The 16,181-nt window shown below is 45.5% G+C and overlaps 1 protein-coding gene across 1 annotated transcript; it reads right to left on the bottom strand.

The window, feature by feature from the left end:
* Positions 1-703: 703 nt before the first annotated feature.
* CWC25 (CWC25 spliceosome associated protein homolog) lies at positions 704-16,031 on the bottom strand. The gene is made up of 10 exons (XM_062508311.1): positions 15,977-16,031; positions 15,286-15,458; positions 13,792-14,028; positions 11,093-11,162; positions 8,879-9,006; positions 8,607-8,676; positions 5,027-5,127; positions 3,525-3,611; positions 2,050-2,211; positions 704-1,408 (listed from the first exon to the last, which is right to left on the bottom strand). Exons 1-10 carry the CDS (start codon positions 15,992-15,994, stop codon positions 1,294-1,296), a joined length of 1,161 nt encoding a protein of 386 aa, XP_062364295.1. The 5' UTR covers positions 15,995-16,031; the 3' UTR covers positions 704-1,293.
* Between the last annotated feature and the right edge of the window lie 150 nt (positions 16,032-16,181).

Below are 16,181 nucleotides of genomic sequence, written 5' to 3'. Positions count from 1 at the left end.
GTCCCGGTCCGTTAAGCTTTCCCCTCGCCGGCCCTGCCCGCCCGCCCCCCACCCCGCCGCGGTGGTTCGGTCCCTCCTCCCCCCCGCCCTCCCCCGCGGTGGTTCGCTCCGCCGCGGCCGGCCGAGCCCGCTCCGGCCCCGCGCCGAGGAGGCGCCAAGATGGCGGCGGGCTGAGGGGGTGGGGAGCGGGAGGTGCCATGTCCCGCCCGAGCGGGGGGAGCCGCTGGGCGCTGGCGGCGGGAAAGCTCCGGCTTGGGCTGCGGCAGGAGCGGCCAAAGTCGCGGCAGGGACGGGACTGGGAACAACGAACAGGGATAACGGACGGAGAAGCAGACAGAGATGGAAAAAACCCCGTTCCCTCCTCCTCTTCCTGGAGGTGGTCTCGCCCAGTCGGCGTGACGCGCCCGAGGAGGCCGCGCCCCGCCGAGAACGGACCAATCAGCAAAGAGGCGGCTGGAATTATGAATGGGCTGTTACACACGTCACGCGCCGCTGTTTAAAGGGCCCGCGCCCTCGCGGGGATCCCGCCGGGACCCTCGGGGGGACAACGGGGACCCCTCCGGCCCCGGGGCGCGTCCTGCGGGCTGGACACAGCCGAGAAGGGGCTGCTGCAGCCTCCCGAATCCTCACCGACCCTTCCCACCCACAGCCAATTCACCCCCGCCCCTCCCATCCCCCCCCCCCACCAGAGCCACAAAGGACATTTAACAAACGACAGTGAAGTTTCTTAATTAAAAAGGCAAAATAAATCTACACTGCTGTACATATACACATTACTTACATTACAAAATCCCAGAGTAATATTTGCTGTGTCAGCTACGTTCTGCTCATTCCCTTTCCCCCCCCTCACAAACTGCTTCTTTTGGGTCAAAGATCAATGAAATAAATCTGTGAGTCACCAAATGCCAGCCACAGCCAGCACGCTGCGAGCTGTGGATGCCAACGGCGACAGTGTGGAACGGGATTCGTGCAGTTCTGTCCAATTCCACGGCATTACCTCACGTGTGGATCGGTTCTGCTCTGGATTTTAAGGATTAACAAAAATAGATCTTCAGCTCTGGCACAGGAGGAAGCAGGGAGCACCCAGCCCAGTTGGGTAATAATGTACAAAAGTGACACCAGTCAGGGTGGGGAGAGGAGGAGAAGCTCTGGCGACGCGACAGGAATGGAACACGAAGTCCCCGAACGCTCCCAGGGCTCTGCCCGGGGATCCGGCGCCTGTCTGGGAGCTGGAATTGTTCCTGGAGAGCTCTCACCTCTGGTGTGAGGTGAGGGCCGGGGCCAGGACAGCTTTCACCTCTGCATAAAGTTCTTTTCCAAGGCAGCAGGAGTCCTCTGCAGGGAGTGGATGTTGCGCTTGACCCGATCCTCCAGGCTGGAGGTGGAGGCACTCTCCAGCTTCAAACGGCTGCAGGGAATGGGAGCACAGGGAGAAATCACAACTCTGACACTCCAGGAGAGCAACTCTCCAGGAGAGCACCTTTGGATTAGAGACTCGATGCTGGGATGGAATTCCTTTCTGGGAAGGGCTGGGATGGAATTCCCAGAGAAGCTGTGGCTGATCCATCCCTGGAAGTGGGACCAGGAGCAACCTGGGGAAGGGGGAGGTGACCCTGCCATGTCAAGGGCAGGATTTAAGGTCCCTGCCCACCCAAACCATTCCAGGATTCCGTGATTTTGTGATCCCAGCTCTGGGCAGCCACAGGACTTTGCTGCCACGAGCACAAGGGATTAAAGTAATCAGAGTTTTTTATGGTCAAACACAGACTCACAAGCCTCAAACTGTTACAAGCTCCCAAAACCAGAGAATTCCTAAATATCTGCATATAAAGCGCTCCCAGGGTGCCAAAACTTCACCAATACCCAGCTTGGGTCTGACTGCCAATTAACAAGAGCGAATTTTTTGGGTTGAGGGGAAAAAATTTGGGAACAGCAGATGTCACCAGCTCTGCAAGACACAGGGGAGATGTGTAATTCCATGATCTGAGCCATCCCAGGCACCGAGGGAAGCTGGATTCCCCTTGGATGAGGAGGTGGTAAAAAACTCACTGGAAGAATTTCCCATCCCTGGCATCGAGTTTCTCCAGCTCCCTCTCCAGCTCCTCCTCCTTCCGGTGCTTCCTGAGGTTGTTGGCTCTCTCCTCTTCCCTCCACTTGGCATTTTCTATCATTTCCTGCCTCTTCCGTTCCAGTTCCTCAGGAGAGATCTTTCTGTTTGGGTGGAAATGGCCTCTGGTGAGATTTTGCTGCACACCCCGGTTCTCACATCCCTCACCTCCCACTTTTTGGGACGCTGGAATTGTTCAGGTCGGAAAAGGTTCAGATCAACCAAAGATGGTTCCAAATCCCCCAGATCAGGGGGATTTAAGCCAGCTTTGTCTTTGGCAGCAAAGTTTGTGAGGACGTTTTGGAATATCCGAGCACGGAGACTCTGTTCTCCCTCTCTGATTTAATTATCTCATTGGTTCTAATTGATCTCTGAGATGATGCTGTCAGGATCCTTCTTCTTTTTCACCTGATGGAATGGAACCTCCTCAGTAACACCCCACGGGACACAGAATTCCCACTGCTGCCCTGCAGCAGAACCAGCACCACGAGCATTGCTTTGGGAATTTGTTAATCCAGGGAAGGTGCAGCCAAGCCCAGGAGCACCAGGACAGCCCTTGAGGACCCTCTGTGGAATTTACTGTGGGGCTTTTCTCTGTGGGATTTTCTCTCTCCGTGGGATTCTCTCTCTCTCTCTGTGGGATTTTCTCTCCCTCTCTCTCTGTGGGATTTTCTCTCCCTCTCTCCCTCTCTCTCTCTGTGGGATTTTCTCTCCCTCTCTCCCTCTCTCTCTCTCTCTGTGGGATTTTCTCTCTCTCTCTCTCTCTCTCTGTGGGATTTTCTCTCTCTCTCTCTCTCTGTGGGATTTTCTCTCTCTCTCTCTCTCTCTCTGTGGGATTTTCTCTCCCTCTCTCTCTCTGTGGGATTTTCTCTCCCTCTCTCTCTGTGGGATTTTCTCTCCCTCTCTCCCTCTCTCTCTGTGGGATTTTCTCTCCCTCTCTCCCTCTCTCTCTGTGGGATTTTCTCTCCCTCTCTCCCTCTGTGGGATTTTCTCTCCCTCTCTCTCTCTGTGGGATTTTCTCTCCCTCTCTCCCTCTCTCTCTGTGGGATTTTCTCTCCCTCTCTCCCTCTGTGGGATTTTCTCTCCCTCTCTCTCTCTGTGGGATTTTCTCTCCCTCTCTCTCTGTGGGATTTTCTCTCCCTCTCTCCCTCTCTCTCTGTGGGATTTTCTCTCCCTCTCTCTCTGTGGGATTTTCTCTCCCTCTCTCTCTGTGGGATTTTCTCTCCCTCTCTCTCTCTCTCTCTGTGGGATTTTCTCTCCCATGGGATTTTCTTCTGTGGGATCTTTCCTGTGGGATTTTTTTCCTGTGGGATCTCTCTGGCTGTTCCACCTGTCCCAGTCCACCAGCAGAGGCAATTCTGGTTCCCAGGTGTGCCCCAGGATTGTCCCCAGCCCAGGGACAGCCCAGCACACTGACCTGGTGTAGCCCGAGGGGGGCTGGCGCCTGAAGCTCTTTTTGGGGGAAGGGCTCCTGGCCCTGCCCTTCTCCTCCCGGCTGCTGTGCCTGCAATCCCAAAACAGCCCCCATTAGCACCAAAATCCCCCCAGAATCCCATTTCCAAACATCCCCTGGGGCTTCTGATACGTCCTGAGGTCCAGGTGTCTCCCCCAGCTGCAGGGCTGGCACCTGGCCACTCCAGAAACAAATCCTAATCTGAATCAACTCTGAGTTTACTTAATTGTTCCATCAGCAACCAACAAATTACCTGTTCTTATCATTTTAGCTGTATTAAATAAAGGTAATTTAAGTGCTCTGAATGATCAGCTTGAAGAGAATTGGGATTCCATCAGCAACCCACAAATACCTGCTTTTATAATTTTATCTGTATTAAATAAAAGCAATTTAACTAAAGATATATTTATGGTAATAAATATATAATTAAAGATATATTTATATCTTATCTTACATGTATCTTTAGTTCAATTATCTTGGTTTTATCTTTGAAGATAATTTATATTTAATTGAATTAACACTAAATGATCAGTTCAAAGAGAACTGAGATTCCATCAGCAAACAACAAATGCCTGGTTTTATAATTTTATCTGTCTTAACTAAAGATATATTCAACTAAAGACAATTTAAATTTAATTTCATTAGCTCTGAATGATCAGTTTGAAAGGAACTGGGAGCCCAAGCCCACCCCAGTCACAAGCAACACCTCAAGGGTGTGACTGGAGGGGGTGTCCCCAGTAAAAATTGGGATTTGGAATAATTTCATTGGGTGTCCCCAGTAAAAATTTGGATTGGGAATAATTTTATTAGGTGTTACCAATAAAAACTGGGACTGGGAATAATTTTATTTGGTGTCCCCAGTAAAAATTGGGATTGGGAATAATTTCATTGGGTGTCCCCAGTAAAAATTGGGATTGGGAATAATTTCATTGGGTGTCCCCAGTAAAAACTGGGATTGGGAATGATTTTACTGGGTGTCCCCAGTAAAAACTGGGATTGGGAATGATTTTACTGGGTGTCCCCAATAAAAGCTGGGATTGTCCCCTCCTGGGAGCAGCTCCAGGGCAGAGAGGTGGGAGATGGGATAACAGATGTTGGAGTGTGAAAATAGAGGCCTCTCTGAGAGAGAACAGAACACAAGAATTAAATTAAAATCCTTTAGAGAAACTAAAGTACATTAAGCCATACAGACACGAAATAAAGGTGTAAGCTTTAGTTTTAAGGAAGCTGAAATATTATTAAGTTGCACAGATATGAACTAGAAGTATAAATCTTAGTTTTAAATAAGTAAAAAATATATTTTACGTGCATTAAAGAACAAAAGCCTTAGAACTGAGTGTGAAAACCAAGCTTTGGTGAGAGCTCTAAACATCAGCATAGAAAAGTTTCACAAAGTGTGGGGAGAGCTCCCAAAGAACCCAAAACAGCCCAGGCTGGGGTTGCTGTGGCTGCCCAGCCCCACTCACTGCCTGCTGTGGCTCCTGCTGCTGCTGCCGTGGCTCCGGGGGCTCTGGGGGGCAGCCCTGGGCTGGCCCGGGGGGCTCCGGCCGCGCTCGGGGTCCCGGAGCTGCAATGCACAGGGCAGCACTCAGGGAGTGCCTGTCAGGTGAATGCAGCACCCCACACCTGATCCACACCTGATCCACACCTGATCCACACCTGATCCACACCTGATCCACACCTGATCACCTCACACCTGATCACCTCACACCTGATCACCTCACACCTGATCACCTCACACTGATCACCTCACACCTGATCCACACCTGATCACCTCACACTGATCACCTCACACCTGATCCACACCTGATCCACACCTGATCCACACCTGATCCACACCTGATCCACACCTGATCACCTCACACCTGATCACCTCACACCTGATCACCTCACACCTGATCACCTCACACCTGATCACCTCACACTGATCACCTCACACCTGATCCACACCTGATCACCTCACACTGATCACCTCACACCTGATCCACACCTGATCCACACCTGATCCACACCTGATCCACACCAGATCACCTCACACTGATCACCTCACACCTGATCCACACCTGATCACCTCACACCTGATCCACACCTGATCCACACCTGATCCACATCTGATCACCTCACACTGATCACCTCACACCTGATCACCTCACAGGGCAGCACTCAGGGAGTGCCTGTTAGGTGAATGCAGCACCTCACACCTGATCACCTCACACCTGATCACCTCACCCTGATCACCTCACACCTGATCACCTCACACCTGATCCACACCTGATCACCTCACCCTGATCACCTCACACCTGATCACCTCACACCTGATCACCTCACCCTGATCACCTCACACCTGATCACCTCACACCTGATCCACACCTGATCACCTCACCCTGATCACCTCACCCTGATCACCTCACACCTGATCACCTCACACCTGATCACCTCACCCTGATCACCTCACACTGATCACCTCACACCTGATCCACACCTGATCACCTCACAGCAGACACAGATCAGACCATCTCATATCAGATAGACCAGATGACCTCAGATCAGACACAGATCAGATCAGATCAGACACAGATCAGATCAGATCAGACACAGATCACCTCAGATCAGATCAGACACAGATCAGACACAGATCAGACACAGATCAGATCAGACACAGATCAGACACAGATCACCTCAGATCAGATCAGACACAGATCAGACACAGATCAGATCAGATCAGACACAGATCAGACACAGATCAGACACAGATCACCTCAGATCAGATCAGACACAGATCAGACACAGATCAGATCAGATCAGACACAGATCAGACACAGATCAGACACAGATCAGACACAGATCAGATCAGACACAGATCAGACACAGATCACCTCAGATCAGATCAGACACAGATCAGACACAGATCAGATCAGATCAGACACAGATCAGACACAGATCAGACACAGATCACCTCAGATCAGATCAGACACAGATCAGACACAGATCAGATCAGATCAGACACAGATCAGACACAGATCAGACACAGATCAGATCAGATCAGACACAGATCAGACACAGATCAGATCAGATCAGACACAGATCAGACACAGATCAGACACAGATCAGACACAGATCAGACACAGATCAGACACAGATCAGATCAGATCTGACACAGATCAGACACAGATCAGACACAGATCAGATCAGACACAGATCAGACACAGATCAGATCAGATCAGACACAGATCAGACACAGATCAGACACAGATCAGATCAGACACAGATCAGACACAGATCAGATCAGATCAGACACAGATCACCTCAGATCAGATCTGACACAGATCAGACACAGATCAGATCAGATCATCTCAGATCACATCACACCCCATCACAGACCACACTGTCATACTGTATTTTACTGTACCATATCATATATATTATCATTTCTTATTGTACCATCTCATATCATAGATTATATATTCTATTCCAATTCCCATCCTATGGCAATTCCTAATTCTATCCCCACTCCCATTCCCAATTCCCACTCCCATTCTATCCCAATCCCTATCCCAATCACAATCCCGGTCCCAATTCCATTCCTAATTCCTACCCCAATCCCAATTCCCATCCCCATCCCAGTTCCACTCCCATCCCCATCCCAGTTCCTATCCCTATCCCAGTTCCACTCCCAATCCCAATTCCCATCCCCATCCCAGTTCCACTCCTACCCCCATCCCAGTTCCACTCCTACCCCCATCCCAGTTCCACACCCATCCCCATCCCAGTTCCTATCCCTATCCCAGTTCCACTCCCAATCCCAATTCCCATCCCCATCCCAGTTCCATTCCTACCCCATCCCAGTTCCACTCCTACCCCCATCCCAGTTCCACACCCATCCCCATCCCAGTTCCTATCCCTATCCCAGTTCCACTCCCAATCCCAATTCCCATCCCCATCCCAGTTCCATTCCTACCCCCATCCCAGTTCCACTCCTACCCCATCCCAGTTCCACTCCTACCCCCATCCCAGTTCCACTCCCACCCCCATCCCAGTTCCACTCCCATCCCCATCCCAGTTCCACACCCATCCCCATCCCAGTTCCCCTCCCATCCCCATCCCAGTTCCACTCCTACCCCATCCCAGTCCCACTCCTACCCCCATCCCAGTTCCACTCCTACCCCCATCCCAGTTCCACTCCTACCCCCATCCCAGTTCCACTCCTACCCCCATCCCAGTTCCACTCCTACCCCCATCCCAGTTCCACTCCTACCCCCATCCCAGTTCCACACCCATCCCCATCCCAGTTCCCCTCCCATCCCCATCCCAGTTCCACTCCCATCCCCATCCCAGTTCCACTCCCATCCCCATCCCAGTTCCACTCCCATCCCCATCCCAGTTCCACTCCCATCCCCATCCCAGTTCCACTCCTACCCCATCCCAGTTCCAACCCCATCCCAGTTCCATTCCTACCCCCATCCCAGTTCCACTCCCATCCCCATCCCAGTTCCACTCCCAATCCCCATCCCAGTTCCACTCCTACCCCCATCCCAGTTCCACTCCTACCCCATCCCAGTTCCTATCCCCATCCCAGTTCCACTCCTACCCCATCCCAGTTCCACTCCTACCCCCCTCCCAGTACCAACCCCATCCCAATCCCAATCCCAGTTCCACACACGTGCTATAAAATAAAGGCTTTATAAAACATGGTTTAGGCCCAGCTGCTGCAGCTGAGCCAGAAGCAGTTTGCAGATTCCCACAAGGAAAAACCAGCAGAATGAAGGCACTGAACACTGACAAACTATTCCTGGAGGGAAAAATAAATTCATGGCTTAGATGGCTCCAGATCGAGCCCAAAATTTAATTATTCCTGTCCCAGCTGCAGCAGGAATTCCCAAATTCATAAACCTTAGCCTGAATTCCAAACTAAAATCCTGCCCATCCTTGAATAATTTGAATTTTATGGCTTAGATGCCTCCAAAATGAACCCAAAATTTAATTATTCCTGTCCCAGCTGCTGCAGCAATTCCCAAATTTCTGTCTTTTCCCTGTCCCAGGGTGTACCTGTAACCCATATCCTGGAATTTTAGAAGGAGCAGCCTTCCAGGAAGAACTCTCCACTCTTTTCTGAGACCTGAAATAAAAAACAAAACCCAAATTCCTGTTAAATCAAGGGAGCCATGAGAATAAAAGCAATTTTTTTAGCACGAAACTCCTCCTATCACACCTGAAGCACAGTGATTGAAACCATTAATTCAAGGCATTAATGAGAGGACAGAGCTCAGAGAGAGGAGCAGGAATGGAGGTGGTTTTGCCATAAAAAATGGGAAATTCACTTTTTTGTGCCCCTCTCCTCCTCAGAGCTGGAGCTGGCACTGCTGGAGCTGCGCCGTCGACGTTTCCTGTGCTTCTTCCTCTTCTCCTTCCTCCTCTTCCTCTCCTTTTTATCCAAACTGGTCTGCAGCTGCAAAGCCAAAAGAATTCCCTCAGGATCCCAGGGGAAAAGGAGAATTCCCCTGGAAAAGCTCCTGGCATCAAACTGGAGTCAATTAAAAAAATTTTTATGAGGAACAGAAAGATGTGCAGAGGTTTTTAGAAATTAGAATTCTTTAAAAATATTATATTGTATTATATTATATTGTATTATATAATATTGTATCACATTATATTGTGTCATATTATATTGTATCATATCATATTGTATTAAATTATATTAATTATATTTTATTGTATTATATTATACTGTTTCATATTACATTAATTATATCATATTGTATTAAATTATATTAATTATATTTTATTGTATTATATTATATTGTATCATATTATATTGTATCATATTATATTGTATCAAATTATATTGTATTAAATTATATTGTATCATATAATACTGTATTAAATTATATTAATTATATCATATTGTATTAAATTATATTAATTATATTATATTATATCATATCATATTGCATTAAATTATATTAATTATATTATATTGTATTATATTATACTGTTTCATATTATATTAATCATATCATACAAATTATATTTTATTAAATCATATTGTCTTAAATCATATTGTATTAAATTATATCAATTATATTGTATCATATTACATTGTATTAAATTATATTGTATTAAATTATATTGTATCATATCATATTGTATTAAATTATATTAAAATTATATTGTATTATATTGTATCATACTATATTAATTATATTATCTTGTATTAAATTATATTAATTATATTAAATCATACTGCATTACATTATACATTATATTAATCATATTATATTAATAATATTATATTATATTATATTATATTATATTATATTATATTATATTACATTAATTGTATTATATTGTATTAATTGTGTTCTAGTATATTAATTTTATTACATTATATTACATCAGTTGCATTACATTATATTATATTGCATTAATTACATCATGTTATATTATTTTATATTAATTGTATTCTAGTATATTAATTTAATTACATTATATTACATCATATCACATTACAATATAATTATATGTAATATAATGTTATGAAAAGTAATGTAATATAATACACCAATATATTAATATGCAACATTAATAATACACTCTATAATAATGCAATGAAATAATATTAATATATAACATATATTTTCATATTACATATTATATTCCTGTATTCCATATTATATATTGTACAGCTTTTAATTAAAACATTATTTAAATTCTAATTCGTAGAACACTTATATAAAATTTATATATATTATAAAACCTATAATTTATATAAAAATCAAGAGATTTGCAGAATTTTTTTTTACCTGGAGGTGTAAAAAATGTCTTTGCAGTGCTTGCAAGTGAAACACATTTATAAAACTTTACAGCCACTTCTAAATCTCAACCCAGAAAATCTCATTTTACTGAAAACTGAGGAGTTGAAGGAGGAAGCAGAGCTCAGCTCCTCATCCTGAACAACCAAAATTCTGATTTTTGCACAAAACATGAGCCAAAAAAAAAATAATCTCTACAAGAAACATAAAAATGTGAAGGCATTTCTAAAAATTATGATTTGATTATTTAAAGAATTAATTAAATACATTATATTATACTAAATTGTATTGTTATAATGAAGTATTATGTGATATAAAATCTATAAAATGTATAAATAATATCATATACAGCATTATGCATCCTATTGTATTGCATCCTGTACTGTGCTATATAATTATATATAATATGTTATAATATTCCAAAATTCTGATTTTTGCACAAAACATGAGCCAAAAAAAAAAAAATCTACAAGAAACATAAAAATGTGAAGGCATTTCTAAACATTATGATTTGATTATTTAAAGAATTAATTAAATACATTATATTATACTAAATTGTATTGTTATAATGAAGTATTATGAGATATAAAATCTATAAAATGTATAAATAATATCATATACAGCATTATGCATCCTATTGTATTGCATCCTGTACTGTGCTATATAATTATATATAATATGTTATAATATTCCAAAATTCTGATTTTTGCTCCTGACACCAACCAAGGCTTTGATTTTCTTCATTTTCACCGGGTTGTTCAAAACTTCTCTTTTCTTTTCCTCCTCCCTCTTCCTAAAGCAGAGGAAAAAAAAAAACAAAAATAAAAATCGGGGTTTTAATCACATTTCACCAGTGCAGGGAAGTAAAAAAAAAAAAAAAAAAAAAAAATTAAAAAAAAAAAAATCACTTAAAAGTTTCTGATAGAATATAAATAATATCTAATATAACATCAATAATATAATGCTGATCTAATACCAACAATATCTAATAAATAATTATAATACTGATCTAATACAAATATCTAATAAATACTAATAATAAAATATTAAAATTATATAACATCAATAATATAATGCTGATCTAATACCAACAATATCTAATAAATAATTATAATACTGATCTAATACAAATATCTAATAAATACTAATAATAAAATATTAAAATTATATAACACCAATAATATAATACTGATTTAATGCCAATAATATCTAATAAAATACTAATAATATAATACTAATATAATACCAGTAATATTGGATATAATACTAATAATATAATACTAAGGTACTATTAATAATATTTAATAATATAATATTAATCTAATGGCAATAACTTCTAGTATAATATTAATAATATAAAGCTATATGATATATTTTGAATATAATATCTGATACCAATAATATAATGCTAATATAATATCAATAATATATAATAAATACTAATAGTGCAACACTAATATAATACTAATAATGTCATTAATATAAAACTAATAATGTCTAATATAATACTAATATCTAATAATACTAATAATGCATAATATAATGCAAATAATGTCTAATAGAACTCTAATAATGTATAATATAATAGTAATAATATCTAATATAATGCTAATAATGTCTAATAGAACACTAATAATGTATAATATAATAGTAATAATATCTAATATAATGCTAATAATGTCTAATGGAACACTAATAATGTATAATATAATAATAATGTACAATATAATGCAAATAATGTCTAATAGAACACTAACAATGTATAATATAATAGTAATAATATCTAATATAATGCTAATAATGTCTAATAGAACTCTAATAATATATAACAGTAATAATATATTTTATAATGCCAATAATGTCTAATAGAATACTAACCATGTCTAATATAATACTAAAAATGTCTAATACAATACTATCTAATATAATAATATTAATAACACCTATTATTGGCAGACATTTAGAATACAGACTCAACAAGGTAAAGGCCTTGCCAAGCCTGCAAAGAGGGAAACGATGCCTCAAGTTTTGGTTTTTTGTATTTTCCAGACTGTACTGCATCAGTACAGAACTCTGAACTTCACATAAAGTGTTACAAGTTCTCCTCACAGTTTAATTAATAAAAATCTGGGTTTTTTTCCAGCCCGCAGAACCGAGGACAGAGCTGCAGGCTCATCCCCGAAAAGTGCAGAGAGCAGAGAATTGAGGAGAACCTGGTTCTGCAGAACCTGGAGCTGGAACTGGACAATGAAGCCCAAGATGGACATTTATAAACTCCTAAAAGTGTGAGAACTCGTGACTCTGAGTCCGTCTCAGGCTCTGGCACTGCCCGAGGTGAATCCTTGGAAGGAGTTTAATAAATCCCTGCTTCATCCCTTGAGCTCCGTCCAGTGACACAGGACTCCCAAAATGCCACCCAAACCAACCCAAGCTCACTGCACCTCCTCCACAAGGCAGGTCAGGGGTCCTGGCAAGCTGAAGAATTGCCAGAACATGCAAATGGCTTCGAGGAGATGTCTGAATGTGAACAGAATATTGAACCATGTATCATCCTTGTGAAGATTTGTTTGAGCAATGCAATGAGAGGTAAATAAGCAGAGCTGCTCTGGTTAGCTGGGGTGCCTTGCCAAGCCCCTGTGATTGATTGATTGATTGATTGATTGATTGATTGATTTGTCCCTAATTAACCATTCTTGTCTTGGGTTACAATACAGGATGTGAGCAGAGGTGTGCATTCTGCCACCATCTGGTAAAAACCAGCTGGTTTCTCTTTTAAAGATCTTTCTTTTAAAGAACAGGTGGTTTATTTTCCTTTTAAAGAACCAGTGTTATCTTTTCCACAAGCCATCCTCCCTCCAGGGAAGGATGTCAGTGTTAATGTTCCGTGGCTGATAAAATTCCATCATCCCCTCTGGAGATGCTCCAGCCAGGGGGAGGAGACAAACATTTCCTACCTGGATAAAATCTGAGATTTGGAACATCAGAGCAGCCTTTTCCCACTGGATTCCAGAGGAAAACCAGAACTTTCCACACCATCAGCGGAGGCAAACTGCACCTTCTCCAGGAGCACTGCTCCAGCAGAACCACATCTGTCACTGCAGGTACCATGTAATGGGACTGCTCCCACACCCTGGCTGACTGCTGGGGGTCAGCTTGTGCTCTGACTCTGGCAGTGGTTTGGGTTTGTTCTTTGTAATACTGTATTTCTATTTTAATTTTTCCTAGTAAAGAAATGTCACTCCTATCCTCGTAACTTTGCCTGAAACCCCCTTAATTCCAAAATTATAACGATTTAGAGGGAGGGATTTTACACTTTCCACTCCAAGCAAAGCTCCTGCCTTTCTTAGCACACACCTGTCTTTCAAACCAAGACATGACTAAACCCTGACAACTGTGAAGAGCGGGCTTGGTCTCTCACACACCTGATCATGAACAGCGGGTCCTCACGGATCTTGGTGGCCATATCCAGCACAGAGCTGGCCCCAGCCCTGGCAAAGATGGAGCCAGGCAGCAGCCCCGTGTCCCCAGAGCCAGCAGCATCCTTGTCCCCAACCTTGTCCAGGATGAACTTGTCCACAGGGCGGCCCAGCAGGTACTCATCCCTGTTCACCATTCCTCCAGGGCCCTGGTACATCCACTCCAGCTTCTCCTCACGCTTCCTGTGCCAAAAAAAACCCAAAAACTTCCTGGATTTATCCTGGTGCTTCCAGGATAAGCTGGAAGGCTCAGGGGGTGACTGAGGGTGGTTTGGTTTCAGGGGCCCAAAGGATGGGATCAGAGGGATGGGGCTCCTCTGCTGGGAGGGTGGGGACTGTTCTGCCTGGAAAAGCTTTGGGGTGAACTGGCTGGGGTTTTTCAGTACCTGATAGGGGCTCCAGGAGAGCTAGAGAGGGACTTGGGACAAGGGATGGAGGGACAGGACACAGGGAAAAGGTTGGAATTGACAGAGAGTAGGGTTGGATGGGATTTTGGGAAGGAATTCCTCCCTGGGAAGGTGGGGAAGGGACGGAATAGAAATCCCAGAGCAGCTGTGGCTGCCCCTGGATCCCTGGCAGTGCCCAAGGCCAGGCAGGACAGGGCTTGGAGCACCCTGGGACAGTGAGAGGTGTCCCTGCCACAGCAGGGGTAGCACTGGATGGGCTGTGATGTCCCCTTCCAGCAGAACCCATTCCATGAGCAGCAGAGCCATCGTCCCCATGGTTGTGCCAGGGACACAGGCAGCACCACCCCAGCCACAGAGCAGGGCCAGGGCTGGGGGTCCCTGTGCTGTCCCCTGTGCTCTCTGTGCTGTCCCCTGTGCTCTCTGTGCTGTCCCCTGTGCTCTCTGTGCTGACTCCTGTGCTCTTTGTGCTGTTCCCTGTGCTGTCCCCTGTGCTGTCCCGTGTGCTCTCTGTGCTGTCCCCTGTGCTGTCCCCTGTGCTCCCTGTGCTGTCCCCTGTGCTGTCCCCTGTGCTCTCTGTGCTGTCCCCTGTGCTCTCTGTGCTGTTCCCTGTGCTGTCCCCTGTGCTCTCTGTGCTGTCCCCTGTGCTCTCTGTGCTGTTCCCTGTGCTGTCCCCTGTGCTCTCTGTGCTGTCCCCTGTGCTGTTCCCTGTGCTGTCCCCTGTGCTGACCCCTGTGCTGTTCCCTTTGCTGTTCCCTGTGCTCCCTGTGCTGTTCCCTGTGCTCTCTGTGCTGTCCCCTTTGCTGTTCCCTGTGCTGTCCCCTGTGCTCTCTGTGCTGTTCCCTGTGCTGTCCCCTGTGCTGTTCCCTTTGCTGTTCCCTGTGCTGTCCCCTGTGCTCTCTGTGCTGTCCCCTGTGCTGTTCCCTGTGCTGTCCCCTGTGCTGCCCGCTGTGCTATCCTTGTGCTGGCCCTGTGCAATCCCTCATGCCAGCCCCATGCCAGCCCCGTGCCGTGCCCCGTGGCACCCCCAGCTCACCGCACGGTGCCCATGTCCTCGGCGTAGCGCTGCATTTCCTCCCGCGCCCGCTCCTCCTGCAGCTCCCGCTGCAGCTCCTCGATCTTCTTCCTCTCTGCCTCATGCTTCTGCTCCGCCTTCCACACCTTCTCCACATTGCGCAGCGTCTGCGGGTGCCAGCTCTTCTTCAGGTTCTGCCGAGACAGGGATTGGCACCGGGATCGCAACCGAGATCAGCACGGCCATTGGAACCGGCACTGGCACCGAGGCAGGGCCCGGCCCACAAACGCCGGGAGCCAGGCCCAGAGAATGAACCCGCGGCTGCCCTGGCCCCGGGGAAGGTGCACATCGCTACCCCTCCCGACCCCTCTCACAGCCCCGGCCCCCTTCAGCACCCACTGCTCCTCTCAGTGCCCCTCTTCAGCCACCCCGGCTCCTCTCCCTCCCCAGCCCTGCACGCTCGCCCGCCCCCTCTCACCCTCCCCACTACCCCCAGACCATCTGAATCCTCTGAGCTCCTCCCGGCCCCCTCAGTCCCTGCTTCCCCTCAGACCCTCCGGACCCTCCCAATTCCCCCATTCCCCTCTCAGTCCCCCCGGTTCCCCTCACCCGATCTCCCCCCAATTCCCCTCTCAGTTTCCCCCGGTTCCCCTCACCAAATCTCTCCCCTGGTTCCCTCATTCCCCTCTCAGCTTCCCCCGGTCCCCCTCACCAGGTCTCCCCCCCCCATCGCGGCCGCCGGGCGAATGCGACCCCGCCGCTACCGGAACAGGAAATACGTAATCAAAGCATACGGTAGCTTCTGTTTCCGTGCGCCGTTTGCCACACGTCACTTCCGGCGCGCCGCTGAGGCAGAGGGGAAGATGGCGGCGCGCAGTAGGAGCGGTGCGGGAGGAGGAGGGAGAGAAAGAACCGGT

The sequence above is a fragment of the Cinclus cinclus genome, chromosome 24 (assembly GCF_963662255.1).
Source record: "Cinclus cinclus chromosome 24, bCinCin1.1, whole genome shotgun sequence".
Classification (NCBI taxonomy): domain Eukaryota; kingdom Metazoa; phylum Chordata; class Aves; order Passeriformes; family Cinclidae; genus Cinclus; species Cinclus cinclus.
The sequence above is the reverse complement of the archived record's forward strand: the minus strand, read 5'-3'. Positions and strand labels throughout refer to the sequence as shown.

Bases quoted from the DNA above. Each gene is read 5' to 3' on its own strand.
- CWC25 (XM_062508311.1), bottom strand. The intron at 14,029-15,285 runs GTGAGCTGGGGG...TTTTTGGCACAG, and splicing joins GAGGACATGGGCACCGTGCG to GAAGCGTGAGGAGAAGCTGG. The intron at 8,677-8,878 runs GTGAATTTCCCA...TTTTTATTTCAG, and splicing joins GAGGAGAGGGGCACAAAAAA to GTCTCAGAAAAGAGTGGAGA.